We start from the raw sequence: 17,622 nt of genomic DNA on the forward strand, positions 1-17,622 counted from the left end.
TGTAGCATACATAAAGAAAGTTATATCCGTCTTTAACACCCCTTGGCCGACAATACCCAAGAGAAAGGCCTCTGGTTTCTTGGAGAAAGTATATTTAAATACCTTTTTAAGTTCATTATAGATCATTTCCCAGAATGCCTTAATCTTCGGGCAAGTCCACCAAAGATGAAAAAATGTACCTTCAGTTTCTTTACATTTCCAACATTTATTGTCAGGCAAATGGTAAATCTTTGCAAGCTTGACTGGGGTTATGTACCACCTATATATCATTTTCATAATATTTTCTCTTAAGGCATTACATGCCGTAAATTTCATCCCGGTGGTCCACAACTTTTCCCAATCAGCAAACAAAATATTATGACCAATGTCCTGAGCCCATTTAATCATGGCTGATTTAACCGTTTCATCTTGTGTATTCCATTTCAGCAGCAAATTGTACATTTTTGACAAGTTCTTAGTACTGGGTTCTAACAGTTCTGTCTCCAGTTTTGATTTTTCCACCTGGAAGCCAATTTTACTGTCCAGTTTAAACGCTTCATTTATTTGATGATAGTGCAACCAATCTCTCACCTTCCCTTTTAATTTCTCAAAACTCTGCAATCTCAGTTTGTCCCCTTCCTTTTCCAAAATTTCCCAGTATCTTGGCCACTTGGACTCCATATTTAACTTTTTAACTGCCTTGGCTTCCATTGGCGACAGCCACCTTGGAGTTTTATTTTCCAGCAAGTCTTTATATCTAACCCAGACATTTAATAGTGCTTTTCTGACAATATGATTTTTAAAACTTTTGTGTGCTTTAACCTTGTCATACCACAAATATGCATGCCACCCAAAAATATTGTTAAAACCTTCCAGATCCAAAATGTCTGTGTTTTCAAGAAGCAGCCATTCTTTCAGCCAGCAGAAAGCTGCCGCTTCATAGTACAATTTAAGGTCTGGCAGGGCAAACCCCCCTCTTTCCTTTGAGTCCGTTAATATCTTAAATTTAATTCTGGGCTTTTTGCCCTGCCAGACAAATTTAGATATATCTTTTTGCCACTTCTTGAAACAATCCATTTTATCCATTATTTGCAATGCTTGGAACAAAAACAACATTCTTGGCAATACATTCATTTTTATAACTGCAATTCGGCCTAACAAGGAAAGCTTTAAATTAGACCAAATCTCCAAATCTTTTTTCACTTCTCTCCAAGTTTTTTCATAATTATCTTTAAACAGATTCACATTTTTAGCTGTCATATTTATACCCAAATATTTCACTTTTTTAACCACAGTCAACCCTGTCTCGTTCTGAAACCTTTCTTTTTCTACCTGTGTCAAGTTTTTCTCCAAAACCTTTGTCTTTGACTTATTCAATTTAAATCCTGCCATTTGACCAAACTCTTGAATTATTTCCAAAACTCTTTTCGTGCTAGCTTCTGGCTCTTGCAATGTAAGTACTAAATCATCTGCAAATGCTCTCAATTTATATTGTTTAGCTCCGACCTGAATCCCTTTAACCAACTGGTCCCTCCTAATCATATTAAGCAAAACCTCCAGGACCGATATAAAAAGTAGTGGGGAGATAGGGCACCCCTGACGTGTCCCTTTTTCAATCTTGAACTCTTCTGTAACCACATTATTTACAATTAATTTTGCTTTCTGTTCAGAGTATATTGCACCTATACCATTCTCAAACCCTTGGCCTACCCCCATCCCCCGGAGGTTCTTCAACATAAAACTCCAAGAAATGTTATCAAAGGCTTTCTCGGCGTCCACAAAAATCAAAACCGCCTTAGTGTTTATATTCACTTCCAACTTTTCCAAAATGTCAATTATATTCCTTACATTGTCCGACAAATGCCTTTTCGGGAGAAAGCCCGCTTGGTCCCCATGAATCTCCTCCATCAAAACTTTTTTCAGTCTCTTTGCTAAAATATCAGCAAAGAAAAGACTCAACTTAAAAACTACCGACCCATCTCGCTATTGAATGTGGATTATAAAATCTTTGCTGATCTTTGCACAAAGCCAGAATCTTAAGGGTTTCTTACCGCTGCCAAAACTTCTAATTATGGATCACATTTGAGTCCGTGGGACACACCATGGTTTGGGGAGGGTCCCCTCTGGAAACTCAGAGGATCCATGCTATTTAAACTTTTACACCATGGAACCCCCCATGCATGGTTTTCCCAGTTCAGTCTATGGGCACTGATGTGATCTGATATGTGATTCTTTCCCCCTAACAATCCTTTCCAGGTGACTCCCTTCAGAACTTTTCTTATAGATATCTTATGTGTAGATTTTCTGATCCTAGGTATTAGAGTTCCTGCCAACCTAGCAGCTTGAAAGCCCGTCAAAGTGCAAGTAGATAAATAGGTACCGCTTTCTGTGCACTGCTCTGGTTCGCCAGAAGCGGCTTAGTCATGCTGTACGCCGGCTCCCTCGGCCAATAAAGCGAGATGAGCACCGCAACCCCAGAGTCGGTCACGACTGGACCTAATGGTCAGGGGTCCCTTTACCTTTACCTTAGGTACTGTATTAGAGTTTTTTTGGAAGCGACATTATTCAGAAGAATACAAACATTAACAAAAATGCAAGAAGACTGCAATATAACGCAACCATAATTATTACCACACCCGTACTACAGATTGCAAAAGGTATGGAGGTATTCCCATGAACAGTGTATATAAATTACGGTAGTCAGCGCATCTCAGAAATTTACTTCCAGTGTTGTATTAGTAAGGATATTAGCGGGGCCCTCTACAATATTTCTAATACCAATTATATAAGTAACACAATCAAAGCTAAAATTAAGCCTCAGCTGAAACTGGTGTGTGTGTGTGTGTGTGTGTGTGAGAGAGAGAGAGAGAGAGAGAGAGAGAGAGAGAGAGAGAGAATCTTGTTTGCCCCAAACTTCACAATTTTAGTTATTGTTCTGGAGCCTTGCAAAAAGAGGGAAATGTTCACGCATTCAAAGTGAAAGTATGAAGCACTGGCCTTTCTCCTAGCTGGCTTTGTGACATCATCATTTAGCTAAGTCTGATTGCCTGCAGGATAATGTGGCATCATCACATCAGGAAAAGGTAGATTCAAATTACCGGTAATTCCCAGTCTTCATTTTGTAGTACGGTGAGAAGGCATCTGCCACATATAAATAAAATGTCTTGAAAGCTCGTCTGTTTCTTGGAAGTGTGGGCCACAAACAAATGCGTAGTTGACAAACTTTATGACAATTCCGACTGGTGAGTTTTGCATCTTGCCTGTTTCAGATGACCAGGCCATCTTTTAAACATATTTGTATCCATATTAATCCATAGCATTTAATATTTCTTAAGGGAACATGTATTTATTTTTATTTAAAGCACAAGCCATTTTTAATACTTGCAAAATAGCCTTGGGGCAAGGCTTTGAATTTCAAAGATAATCTTTACTATGTGGTTTACCTAACCACTTATTTACTTAATTTATATACCACCTTTATCTTCCAAGGAGCTCAAGGTTATCCTACTCCCCATTTCATCCTACCCTGTGGGGTAGGTTAGGCTAAGAGATGGTGACTGGCCCAAAGTCACCCAGTGAGCTTCATGGCTGGGTGGGGAATTGGACCCTGGTGGTCTCCCAGGTCATAGTGCAATACTCTTAACCATCATGTCACACTAGAAGATTCATACAAACTCTAGTGAGTTCATTCCCACTGAGACCCCACTGCTTAAATAACATCTTGTTTCTGTACAGCCTGCAGTGTGTTGAATTGTTCAGGAAATGAAGTTCTGGAACCAGCTTACCTGACATTGCCATATATATTCATTGTGTCAATGTGGAAACCCCATTGTTTGTTGGGCCATTGCCACCCCCAAACATGGCTTGACTTAGGGTGTAGCTAGGCAGGGTGGCAGATCATTCACAATTGGCTCTCGTATGTTGTGTTAAGTTTATTCTGGTTTTTGTTTTCTCTTTTTCTACAATATGGACCCACTGGTCTGCTGTACAGTGTTATGTTTCTGTCAGTCAGTCATAAAAACATTGGAAGCTAACTTGTACTACACTAGTTTAGAATTGTGTGGCAGGATTTCAAACAACAGTCCCTTCCAATCCCAGCCCTACCTGGAGACACCAGAGACCTCCTGCATGTAAAATAGTTGCTCTACCAAATGAGCTATGGAGGTTCTTCTCAGTTATTTATAAAACGGTGGCTACTTGATCGGTAATTAGTCAAGTGCGGGGTAAAGTAAACAAACCAAGTCAGAAAATCAGTCTGAAAATCTCCAGTTTCTACACTCCCACCAACTTCCTTCATTTTAGATGTGACTTGTCAATAGTTCCAGCAACCCCACTCCAAATCTGGAAGCTTGTGTTTCTTGGATTAGATCTTCTCATGGTCTTCCAACTGCAGATGGTCTCGCATCCAGTCTCCCATATCTGTATTTCCAGTTCTGGAAGTTTATTCCATTTGCTTCTGGTGTGGCCTTGCCTTGCCTTTTTTGTCCTAATGACAGACGTGACTTTAATAGGATTGTAGAACTGACACCCACTATATCCAAATTGATTCTGGTTTGTACTTCCTTTGAAAAAGGATCTACGGGGAGTGGGGGGAGAGCTTTCCACAGGGGGTGTTTCAGATCTGTCTGCATTTCCAGCATCCATCAGTTGGCAAAATGCCTAGGTGAACTTTATTCACTGGTGGTCCAGCAGACCTGATGCAGTATTTTTTTGTTGAATCAACCTCAGTATATCACATCACAGTCTGCCCTCAACTAGCCTCCACCTACCAGCCAACTTTACAACCAGTCAGGGAGCAGCTGCACCTACTGTTGGTCTCCCTGCCTCCCCCCCCCCACCAGCCCCAATAAGCACCAGCAACCACTGCAGGGATGGTTCAGTTAGTTCCAGCTCCCTGTTGTATTTCCATGTGCTGGCTCGCCAGATGCAGCTTGTCACGCTGGCCACGTGACCCGGAAGTGTCTGCGGACAGCGCTGGCTCCCGGCCTATAGAGTGAGATGAGCGCACAACCCTAGAGTCTGTCAAGACTGGCCCGTACGGGCAGGGGTACCTTTACCTTTACCTTTAAGCAAAGGTGCATGTGGTTTAAGTGAAGCACGCAGGAGAACAGCAACCTCTCACAGTCAGACTGTAGGGCATGTTGCAGCTGGAATGTCCACAAGATGGCAGTGTTGCCTACAACAGTCACAAGTACTGTACTTTGAAATCCTTTGTCCTTACCAGAGTTTCAAATGAATCTTATACCATGTTTAGTTTGTCTAAAAGATGTAGTTGTTTTCTTTCAAACCATCCTCTGCATTTGACTTCTTTGCCTACTTTAAAAAACAAAGGCGTGTGTATTGGCAGTTTCTGAACTTCCAAGTTCTGTCTGTTGGTCATAGCTGCAACAGTGGACATCATTTATTGCACTATAAATAAATCAGGATGTTTTGCCCAGCAAGTTGGATGAGTATTTGTGACTCCATTAACCTGCTTGCGATAGCCAGAAAGAGCATAACTGATATTGTAGAATGCCGAACTTGCAACATAAATTAGTGACTTTTAAATTCTGAGCGTTCAAGAGAATGAGAGAAAAAAATAGAAATGAAAATATATATATTCAAAAGCAAGGTGTGGAGTCAGATTTATGTTGCTTTTGTAGTTGGGTTGCAATATTGATGTATTGGGCTAGGAGAGACCTACCTGCTGAATACCATCTCCTGCTATCAGTACTGTTATGACATCACACTCCCAGTAGCCTCATTTGGGGGGGGGTGAAGTCTTTAACCATATTTAAGGGAGCCTTTAAACATTCAGAAAAACTTGAGTCACGAATGGCCCTAGCAGTGTGACCAGTTGCTGCTGCACAGCCTTGCTGCCCATCAAAAAAAGGACTCACAGATGCAACCTTGCTACTAATGAACTTCTCTCCCAGGCAGTAAAGGTAAAGGGACCCCTGCCCATTAGGTCCAGTTGTGGCCGACTCTGGGGTTGCGGTGCTCATCTTGCTTTATTGGCCGAGGGAGCCGGCGTACAGCATGGCTAAGCCGCTTCTGGCGAACCAGAGCTTCGCACGGAAACACCGTACCTATTGACATGCTTTGGAACTGCTAGGTTGGCAGGAGCAAGGACCGAGCAACGGGAGCTCACCCCGTCGGAGGGATTCAAACCGCTGACCTTCTGATTGGCAAGTCCTAGGCTCTGTGGTTTAACCCACAGCGCCACCCGCGTCCTCTCCCAGGCAGTAGCAATGGTATATTTACCAGAGTTTTCTTTGCAGGTGCTGATGTTCACTGCAGCCCTTCAGGTGATGACATCATGGCCCTGGCCAATGAGGATTTTTGCCCAGCCTGGGAATGTAACTGCTAATGTAGATTATCAATACTGCTATTATTACACCAGGTAATACCTAAATTGAAGATCTGAAATTGAAGTGGCTCTTCTGAAATACTCAGTGAATTTTATTTTAAATGAAAGCATCAATTGGTTTGTTTGTTTTTAAAGAAAGGAAAAGATTCATCTGCCCTGAAAGCCCAGTGTTATTTAATGGTTTATTTGTCTGCTTTCAAGCGGCAGTGAAGGTCCTCATATTGCACATGGTGAGACAAAAGGGACAATTCAATAGCAGGTGGGTAAGTGTTTCTCAGATTGGAAGTACAATTCACTGCAGAAATTTAGGTAGATATCATTAGGTAGGCCAGAAGAAACACATTAGAAAGCAGAAATATATTTTAGGGTTCTTCCCCCTTTTACAATCCATAAACAGCAAGTCATTCACTTGAAGACCTTTTACATGGGAAAATTCTCAAGCTTCTTACACAACAGTGAACTGCAATTTTTTGTCCTGTGCAAAGGGCAAAAATTATTAATTTTGAAACATTAAATGGTTTTGTAACAATGAAACAGCATCCAATTACTGAGTAAAGCAATTCCCATGGCTATCGTGTTGTACTGGCAACTGGAGTTTCCAGACCCTTTTCAAGGAAAAAGACCAACCAGGCATCAAATGGGCACATTATCATGAATATAGAGTAGGTCCCTGAATGGCTCTATTGAATTTGTTGTGCAAGTCACATCCAATTTCTTTCCCAACTTGTAAACTAAACTTGGAGAGGAAAGCAAGTGTTGAGACAATTGAATCCTTTGTTCAGTAGATGTAAGAACACGTTCAGTTAAAGAGATTCCTGAACTGTAGAATAATGTTCACTGTGGCCAAAGAAATAAGCAGGGTGTTATAGCAGTTTAGTTCAGAACCAAGCTTGGAAGGATGGGAACAGCTCACTGCAATTTGTTGCATATTTGTATTGCTATGTTGTTTCTGAAGGGCTTACATAAACTTGAACCTCTTGCAATTTATCTGGAATTAGGTCAGTCGTTCCTTTGGATATTTTTTTGTTCCTCTGGCAGAGGTCCAGACTAACCATTTCCATTTTATCCCAAACAGTTACAGCTCATGAAAAAAACACTGAGATTTCAAGAAATGGCTAGTCCACTGAAGTAGTTCAGCATGTCCCACTTCCTACATGGCGAGAAGTTCCAAGGCACTGGGCTGGGATAACCCAGCCAGATGGGTGGCAGATAAATATCACCATCAGCAGCAGCCTTCTTCAATGATTTACCCCACCCAGAACACTCAAAGAGCATTCTAGTTCCCTCCCACCGCTACGTGTTCAGAATCATTAGTCAGCAACCTCCTCAGCAAAATAAATGTATGTCCAAAAATTTAAGACTCTAAAGCTGCAGTGAAATGAGGTAGCATAAAGGCATTTGGCCTTAATTGATCCTTGTTCTAATTAGACATTGTTCAGTCATGTACATGAGGCCAGTGGAGGCCTGTCTGGGTATGACTCCACATGCTTCTCCCAAAACTCAAATATATCCTAAATCTCAAGATGTAACAGCGGTTGATAATCTGGTGTGATGAAATCTGCGGAAGCAGATATGATCACATTTTAAGGACTTTGTCGTAAGTTGCAAATATGTTTTGATTGCAATCAGACTTTTTTATTAATTTTTGCCTGTTAATTGGAATATTTTGTTCTTTTAAAGAAGAAAGTGTTTCGGATAATTAATAGGTAAATTGATTTTCGGGCAAGAAAATTGCATGCAACCAGAAGCAACTTATCACATTTGAGAAGTTTGTGTGTGGTTTTGTGTTTCTTTTGCAATGGGTGTGTAGGTGTAAATACATGATTTCAAAACCTTATGCCATCTGAAACGGTCCATCAGTGCAAGACAGCTCCTATCCCTGCCAGCACTGGCAGGGCTGATGGGAGTTGCACTACAGATTCCCCATCTCTGGTGTCACTAGTTGGAACAGAAGTGCTACCAGTATTTCCCGTAAGTAGAACTAATCAGATGTATCATAATAGCCTAACATCACTGCCGTTCCCAAAGTTGTTGAATTTTTTTTTCTACCGCGTGAGTGCAAACTTTTATATTGACATGGGCAAGGAGAAGATTGCTGTGAATATTTAAGTAGCCAAAACCACGAATATTACTAGCTTAAAGAGGATCCAAACAAGCCATGTCCAAAGAAGAAAAAAGTTTATTGCAAATACTGATGTTCACATCAGTCTGAAAATGAGTAGTGCCCTTGCCTTTGAACTAATTGTCCAAAGAAAATCTACAGTCCATATTTCTCTATCATCTCATTTGCTTTAGAAATGTAAGCCTTCATGGCATCTTCTTTTGACATACCTGTAAAGGGGGAAAAATCAGCTTCATTACTATGCCTTATTTGTTATTTTCCCATGACATTATTTAGAATCAGAATAATAAAGAGCTATAATAAATCCATCACCTTTCTTCTGGTTCCATGCTTCCCATTTTGCTTTGCCTTTCAAATCCAGCATCCCAGGACACTCTGCCAAAAGACAACAACTAAGTTTCAATAAAAACCCACGCAAAGTATCTTTGAAATGAATATATAAACATGTAGGTATGTACAAAGTTACCAATATTAATATTTCCCACGGTCGACTGCTTGTAGAGTCCATACAGTTCTTTTAGTTCATCATCAGTTGGTTTGGTCTTTAGTTTTTTTACTTTTTCTGCCACGGTGTTGAAGTCGGCCTGAAGAGAGGCAAAAAAAATAATATAGGAATTTCACTTAAAACAGCCATATATTGCTTCCAAGGAGTGTGATGCTTCAGGGAGGAGTCTCTCTGAGCCCCACCTGGTCACGCCAGTTCAAACTTGAGACCTTCTGAAACACAAGACAAATGCTCTACCAGCGAGTTATGCTAAGAAGCTTCCCATGCAATCAGTCAAGTTGCATGCAGTCAAGTTGTAGCATCGCTTGAATCTCACTCTCTTTCTCTGTGTAAGCTGCAATGCAGATACTGAAGACACTGGGCATCTTTCCAGCTCTGTTCAATATCAGCTCTCTCAGCAAGCTGGGTTGTTTTTGTTTGCCTTGGTATTTTTCTATTCTTGGGTATAAGGTTTCACTTGAAGTAAGGTTTCAGTCTGACATGGCGACAAGAACGTCACATTATACTACCAGGCCAGAATATGCTCGTCTGCGATAGGACCAATATTTAAAACCACTTACTTCTCAGTCCTATGCACGTTGGTTCAAAAGTCCCAATGGACCTGCTCCCAGGAAGGCGGTATAAAATGGCAGCCTTAATGCAGGTTTATTTCTCTGTAACACTTTAATGATCAGCAAGGGGCTAATTTGGCTCACTGATTTTAAAGCATGTTTATAGACTGGAATTACCTACCCAAGTTTATTTTCGAGTAAAAGGCATGGGGTTTTATTATTTCCTTATCAGTATCAGAGTGTTCCACCACAAAGCAGGTTTATGCTCATTTTATCCTAAGATTTCTGTCAGGCAGGCTAGGGTGAGCTAGCAGCTTGCCTAGGAGTCAGCAAACTTTTCCAGCAGGGGGCCAGTCCACTGTCCCTCACACCTTGTGGGGGGGGGCGGACTATATTTTTTTGCGGGGGGGGGGGGGGATGAACGAATTCCTATGCCCCACAAATAACCCAGAAACACATTTTAAAGAAAAGGACACATTCTACTCATGCAAAAACATGCTGATTCCCAGACCGTCCATGGGCCGGGTTTAGAAGGCGATTGGGCCAGATCCGGCCCCCAGGCCTTAGTTTGCCTACCCATGAGCTTGCCAAAAGGCCTCATTTTGGGCTTCATGCCTGCCATCTGTTCAATATTCTGTTAGCTCTACTGATTTTCAACTACACTGAGGTCAGAACTACATTACATGTGAAACACAGATAAGTTCAGATAAAGTTCTGCTCCCCTGTTTCTCCATAAAGAGCATGCTCAGTTAGCTTGCATTGTCATATAACCACACTAGTGATGGAACCACATATTGCACACAATCAACAACCCAAGTTCCTCTGTCTTTGAGCTGAAAAAAGACAGTTATCCCAAGTTCAATATTATTTTTTATAGAAAAAGGTTTCCTTCCCATGGGTGGTGGGAGAGAATGGTTTTTGGCTGCAAACAACTTCTTCCACCCTAATCCTCTCAAGACCAAGTGTGTGGCTTTGATATTTGCACTAATGACAGCTCCCAAGAGCAGGAAGCTCTGAATAAGTGAATCTAGTAACTCAAGGATAGAGCGAGTGTACATTTTTGTGAATTGGCTCCTACAACAGACAATGATGTTTTTAAAAAGAGAAACGTATGGGACTGGAAAGGCTGTTTTTCAGTTCTCTTTGTCAGTCTCCAAGAATCACAGATCATGTTTCAAGAATTCTAAATGAAGAACTTGACTAGTTTTACATATTCACTTATATAACACATTGGCCACTTTTCCCACACACAAAACCCCTTAAAAATAAAGATGCTAGTCTAGAGTCCACATGGTTTAGCAATCTCCTTTCCCCTTTAGAGCAGAGCTAATTTTACAAAAAGCAAGACATGCCCAGCATCTTTTTATTCTGCTACTTCAGGGTAACCTTGAGTCAGTGTCAATAATTCTCTCATCTGCCTTTGCTATGATTCTAAGTCACAAGAGACACATTACAGTGATGCAGGAAAGGAGATACTGCTCCACTATACGTAGTACAGCTCTTGTATTGACCCTTCTTTGCCAACAACTGACATGCATTACCTATGCCCCGATGGCTACATTGCTAAGTTATTTATTTGATTAGTGCTGTGAAATCTCCAGGCAGACCTGCAGTTATATGCATGAGCAGTAGGATGCATATTTTGCACAAAGCTCATGACACAATGATCCTGCCACAACTGCATGCCAGCCTGCGGCAAATCAATCAGGCTCTTTCCTCACAAGTGCTCTAATATCTGTTATGAGAAATAAAGGTCAGGTTAAGCATCGTGACTATTTTAACAAAGGTGTCATAAGGAACCTGCCTCTCCTATCAGAAAGTAAAATACTGTACTGCAAAGAAACAAATAATTCAGTATGAAACTTTCCAAATAGGCAGACAGCCAGCACTAAAATCCGGACTCTTAATCAACTCATCCTTGGCTCACAAAGATGCAGTCGTCAACTCTTAAATTCCCATAACCTCTCCCCCCAACAAACATTCATTAGATGAAACAACTATAAACCTCACTGAAATTAAACAATGAGCTACTGTGTTCCATTACAGAGCAGTTATAACAGGGCACCCATTCATTACTGTCTCCACTATGTGTAACCATAGTATCCATTCATTCATTCATGCTATCCTATTTTAGACCCACTGATACAAATACCGTTACAAATTCAGAGTTTGTTTCCCACCCTTCTGTTGGTTAATTCTCACTATTCTTTCTTCCCACATGCTTCTATTAATATTAGAATAGTTGATTTAACTACACCTAGCCATAAAAAGCTTGCCACAAAATTATGGTGAACTGTCCAGTTCCAGAGGGATGCGGGTGGCGCTGTGGGTTAAACCACAGAGCCTAGGACTTGCCGATCAGAAGGCCAGCAGTTCGAATCCCCGTGACGGGGTGAGCTCCCATTGCTCGGTCCCTGCTCCTGCCAACCTAGCAGTTCGAAAGCACGTCAAAGTGCAAGTAGATAAATAGGTACCGCTCTGGCTGGAAGGTAAACAGCGTTTCTGTGCCCAGCTCTGGTTTGCCAGAAGCGGCTTAGTCATGCTGGCCACATGACCCGGAAGCTGTACGCCGGCTCCCTCGGCCAATACAGCGAGATGAGCGCCGCAACCCCAGAGTCGGTCACGAGTGGACCTAATGGTCAGGGGTCCCTTTACCTTTATCCAGTTCCAGAGAATATGAATAGCCAATAGGATTATTGCAAACTTGATCACCAGGAGCTGTTTTTCAAGCAACAGTAAGGAGCCAAAGAAACACACTTATACCTAAGTGCTTAAGTTAGTCCAGTAGTTGTTTTTTTTTATATACTTTGAGTAGCCTGCCCACCCCCAGCATGCACATCATGCATTTAAAAGACATTTCCCCTCCCTAAAGAATCGTTGGAACTGTAGTTTTTAAAGAGTGCTTCATGTTGTAGGCCTGTGAGGCGTAAATTAGTTCTAGTGATTTTTCCAGGGGCCAGAGAATGCACTTTAAACCCAATGATTTATACACAGCCTAAATCAGTGGCCTTAACAGGGCATGGGGTCCCGTACTGGTGTTACAGGAGGAGATGTCAAGTGTGGTGGGAAGATTAAAGGACAATCAAAGAAACATTTTAAAATTTCAGTGTAGTATAGTATAAGATAATATAGTATCAAAATATTTTTTTTATTATTTGCAGAATATGGGTATATTTTCAAAATCAAGCACTGCTAGGAGTGCTTCTTTTTGTTTTCCAATGTATTTCTTTTCCAGTTTCTTTTCTTATCATTTTTTTTTTATTATTCTGAAACTGTGGCCTAGAGGGGAAAAGTTTTAGAACCACTGGCCTAAATCAATGCTTTTAAAAGTACCCTTTGGCTGCAATGCTATACTGTATACTTAGGAGTATGCCCCATTGATTACTGGGACTGCACTACTCATAGGACTGCACTGTCAACTCAAAAGTGGTCTGCCAGGGGCAATAGCATGGGGGGGGGGATTGCTATTGTGCAATGTAACCCTGACGTCCTTTTCAGCATGCAGACCTACCTGTGCTTTTTAAAGGATACCAACCAGGGTGGCAATGGCTTTGTAAAAAGAAGGAATCCAAGCAAATTCCCCCTCTAGTTAAGAACATAAAATCTCATACTTCTTAGTGGGGGTGCTTTGAAATTATCTGATAAACTATATTCAGGATTGTTTGCGTAAAGTCACTTATGCACTTACTCTGAATAGGAGAAAGAAGATCTGTATTGTTACAGGGGCACTGAAACATAAATTTTTCCCCCCCACGAATATGTAATCTCATTAGTTATCCCTAAATATTCTGTAATCACTTTAAAGAAATTTAAAGACTATCTGCAGAAACACTGTAAAATTAATGAATGTTAAAATGATGTTGGATTGAAAATAAGTGGCATTAGCAACAAAGTTAATAAGAATATGCAAAAATGAATTGATAATGGGTGAAAATATAGAGTTATAATATGTTAAGATATAGAGTTAAGATAAACGAAAGAGGGTAAGGACTTGCTGATTTGATTATCTAAATGGGAATACAAAAAGGGGAGGTGTGAGGAGGTCAAGGAAACAAGCTAATGACTTTAAAGTAACAAAAACGGATTTGTTTTTAATTATTTTTTATCTATTCGTTTTTTGTATTTTTCTTTTTCTTTTTTCTTTTTTATGTATCTTTTTCTTTTTATATGTCTTTTTTGTATTTTGTAAACCTATGTTTTTGTAAAATCTTAATAAAATATTTTATAAAAAAAAACAAATATTGTTAGAGAAACAACAAAATCTTAAAATCTATTTACTGTTGCAATTGTGGAAAAAACTATTGTATTCTAACTGGATGCTAATCACTTTTGAATACAGTTGTGCTTTTAATTCTAAATTGCTCCGTTGCTTTATTACATTTCCACATCTAGACGGCATTATAAGAAACAAGCTAGCAGCCATTCATTTAAATTGGAGCGGGTGGCTGTGGCTTGCATGTGTGCAGAGAGTCACAAAGACTGCATGTTACACAACAATCATCTGTAGTCCTCAAATCCCCCTTGCGAAAGATTCGGCCAAAATCCAGGCAGTTAAGCAGAGCTGCTGTGTGCAGAGTTTGAGTACTTCTGGGGTAGGGATTATGATGCTGCTGAATCTGCCTTCACCAGCTGCATCACTTTAGCTCTTCCTAGCCCTTCTCCGCATGATGCTAATTCTGGCCCAGCAGAATAAGTAGGAAAGAGCTGAGGTCTGCACATCAGAAAGAGAAGAGGCTGCGGCTTCCGACCCTAGCATGCAAGTGGAGTGTTGCAGTCCTCAAACTTTGCTGGTCCCCGGCCATAAATGCTCCGATGGAGGAAGCCCTAAGTGTTTGTGCAGTCACAATTAACTCGGAGTGGAGACTAGCTAACACATGAACAAAAAATGAACATGCAGCACCTAAAGGCAAGCAGTCTTCAAAGTGTCCCGAATCCTGAAAGACAAGACTCTCCACTGCTCCCCTATAATTCTCTAAAGCTGAAACCCCAAACCAGTCCATCAGGCATGTAGGTCCCTGCCTTGTCCCCAAGCAATTCCACAGATCTTCTGCAACTGTGCACGGGAACTTGCCCAAGTTTATGGTTTCAACACTAAATGGATTGCAACTCCCATTTGTGTGGTTGGGTGGGGGTGGAGGGACTCGTTTCATCACATTATGCTTCATGAATCAGTACAGTGGTACCTCGGGTTAAGAACTTAATTCATTCTGGAGATCCGTTCTTAACCTGAAACTGTTCTTAACCCGAGGTGCCACTTTAGCTAATGGGGCTTCCCGCTGCCACCGCGTGATTTCTGTTCTCATCCTGAAGCAAAGTTCTTAACCCGAGGTACTATTTCTGGGTTAGCGGAGTCTGTAACTTGAAGCGTCTGTAACCTGAAGCGTTTGTAACCTGAGGTACCACTGTACTAGCTGGAGGAGCTGCAAATGCACGGCTATAACTGTCCAGGTTTTAAAGTTCTACATCCTCAATTCTGCACCTACATACTTCGACATGAGGTGCAATGTTATGGTGACTTGGGGGGGGGGTCTAGTTGATCACCGCAGTGCTGTGTTGGGTTGAAATAACAACAGACAAGTAGCGAGTGTCATATGGGAGGCATCTCCCGAGCAAGTCTCGAGGAGTCTCTTTTATTGAATATTACAGCATTGCCACATATGTGCTTATTGCTGATTGGTTAACACAAGTACAAAGCAAAAGGTTGCATATCGGCATTAATCACTGATAGATTAAAGGCTGGGAAAGGGAGCACAGGACTAGACAGGCATGAAAACCTCCTAATTAAAATATAACTAATGATTGATAATGCAAGACTTAAACAATTACGTTCCAATAGATGTGGTCAACTATGCATTAAGAACAGGGTCAAAGTATGATGTTTTCCTGAACTCAATGTGAACTGAACATTCTAAGGTGATGAGGGAACGTCTTAATATTAGAACGAGTTGCGCAGAACGATTTATGCAGCATGTACAGAGACGAAACTTAGAAGCAAGACCAGTCATGTGCAGAAACAGAGCTTTCCTACAGTGCTGATCCCTGAGCCAAACAGCTGCAGGGGTGGGTGGGTGGGTGGGTGAGAATTCCCTTCCAACCAAAAGGTGTAGGAAATAGCCAAATAGGGAAACCCAAGTCACACACTCCTCTGTACTTTTTTAAAAAGAGTGTATTACACAGCAATTCTATACATGTCTGTTCAAAAATAAGTTCCATTGAGTTCAATGAGGCTCAATCCTTCCAAGTATAGGATCGAACGGTGCAGGCATAGGATTTGCCTAAGAATAGCTTCGCCGGATTGGATTGAACAGAACCCAGCAGCCTATCCTGCACAGCACGGGAGGTCACTCGCCGGATACTGCTGCAAAACCTAAAGACCAGCAGCCCTCCCCCGCTACTCCTCCCCAACTACCACCCTCGGCGCAGTCCAGGTCCCTCGGTGAGGCGCCAGGCGAGCCCACCTTCTCCAGAAGCTGCGCTCACGTCGCTGCTTCAGGCGCCGGCCGGCCGGCTCCCTCCCCCCACCCCGCCCCGCGCCTTCCCTCGAGGTTCCCTTACCTCCAGAGTCATGGTGCACAACCTGCGACGGCTCCTGCGCTCTCAGCAAAGCCCCGCCCCCGTCCGGAATGAAGCCGCAGCTCCCTCTCGCAGCCCTTATTTATAATGCCGTCGGCCCAAGCGTCCCCATTGGACAAGAAGGCACTGTGACGTCGCACCAGAGGCGCGAGCTCCCGAAAAGTGAGCCAAGTAGGTGATGCTACTGCTGCTGCCTCGCCGCCTTGGAAACCAGACCAGCTGCGGAGAGGCAGCGCGCTTTGGTGATTGGCGGCTGGGCTTTGCGGCAGCAGCCCCGTCGAGTCGCTAGGGGGCAGTGGTGAGCAGCGCGAGAGAGAGCCGAACGCTGTGAGCTGCAGACCCGCTCGCAATGGGCTGATCTTCAAGTCCGACCTGCAACAAAATGTTGCAGTGTACCATCGCTTCTGACGATGGGGATTGGGGAACTGGTCTCCTCCGGATGTTGTTGGACTGCAGCTCTCCCAAGTAGCATGCCTGCAGAATACTCTCCCTGCAGAAAGCCACTGGGTCCCCTTTTTATCGCCTCAAGGTGGTTGCTTAAGAATTTATTTCCCCATGTTATTATTGTCTTCCAATTAGGTTGACTTATTTTTCAGCTGCCTTTTGTTTATTGCTGATTTATTGTTTCGCCGTCTGTCATACTGTACGTTTTAGTCTATGGTTCGTTTTGTTGCATATGTTTATAAGCCTTGTAAGCTGTGTTGTGTATCTGTTGGTTTAAAAACCAGGATATAAATAAAAACACTATTAGACTGCTGAGAGTTGGTAGGAGTTCCCTATTTCCCTCACGGAGCTGCAATTCCCAGAGTTCCCTGGTAAGAAAAAGGAATGGTTGTTAAACAGCTCTTTGTATTCTAGCACTGTGAGGGGAATAACCGTCTCCCAATGACTCTCAGCACCCTTTGCAAACTTTTGAATCCCAGGATACTTTAGGAAAACTGTCCTGAGCTCTACGGATGAAGGGCAGTATACAGATTTACTAAATAGTAATAATAACAACAAGCCATGACTTTTAAAAGTGGTTGATAGTGCTTTTCAGATAAATGAAACATTTCAAAAGGATAAACAGAAAGGACTCTCCCCGGAATCTTCAAAATTAGAAAAAGACTTAATAAGCGCAAATAAGAAAACGCTCTCTAATATGTATAAGCTCCTTCTTGACTGGGAGGTCAAGGAGGAGGAAGTGAAATGTGTTATGGTGCCATGGGCTGGAGACTTTGGCTACAACATCCAGATGGAATCATGGGAGAGGCTGTGAGGGAGGAACTCAAGTTCACAGCATGCTGTGACTTGAAGGAGAACTGCATGAAGATGCTCTACAAATGGTATTTAACACCTGTAAAATTCGCCAAAATGTATAAAACTAGATCAAACATCCGTTGGAGATGCGAGGAGACGGAAGGTACCATGATCCACATGTGGTGGAACTGTAAGAAAACCAAGGATTTCTTGGAAACAATTTACAATGAAATTTAAAAAAAATGTTTAAATGCACCTTCCCAAAGAAGCCTTAAGCCTTCCTACTACACATAATGAATAATGA

The 17,622-nt window shown here is 41.9% G+C and overlaps 1 protein-coding gene and 1 long non-coding RNA gene across 2 annotated transcripts; one reads left to right on the forward strand and one right to left on the reverse strand.

The window, feature by feature from the left end:
* Nucleotides 1-5,052: 5,052 nt before the first annotated feature.
* Nucleotides 5,053-8,761, forward strand: LOC310745854. The gene is made up of 4 exons (XR_014540388.1): nt 5,053-6,146; nt 6,240-6,361; nt 6,464-6,587; nt 7,404-8,761. It is a non-coding gene; the product is annotated as an uncharacterized lncRNA (long non-coding RNA).
* ACBD7 (acyl-CoA binding domain containing 7) lies at nt 8,490-16,220 on the reverse strand. Its single transcript, XM_083578969.1, has 4 exons — nt 16,062-16,220; nt 8,917-9,034; nt 8,763-8,825; nt 8,490-8,659 (listed from the first exon to the last, which is right to left on the reverse strand). Exons 1-4 carry the CDS (start codon nt 16,071-16,073, stop codon nt 8,586-8,588), a joined length of 267 nt encoding a protein of 88 aa, XP_083435095.1. The 5' UTR covers nt 16,074-16,220; the 3' UTR covers nt 8,490-8,585.
* Between the last annotated feature and the right edge of the window lie 1,402 nt (nt 16,221-17,622).

This window comes from Podarcis filfolensis, assembly GCF_964270895.1.
Source record: "Podarcis filfolensis genome assembly, chromosome: 12".
NCBI lineage: Eukaryota > Metazoa > Chordata > Lepidosauria > Squamata > Lacertidae > Podarcis > Podarcis filfolensis.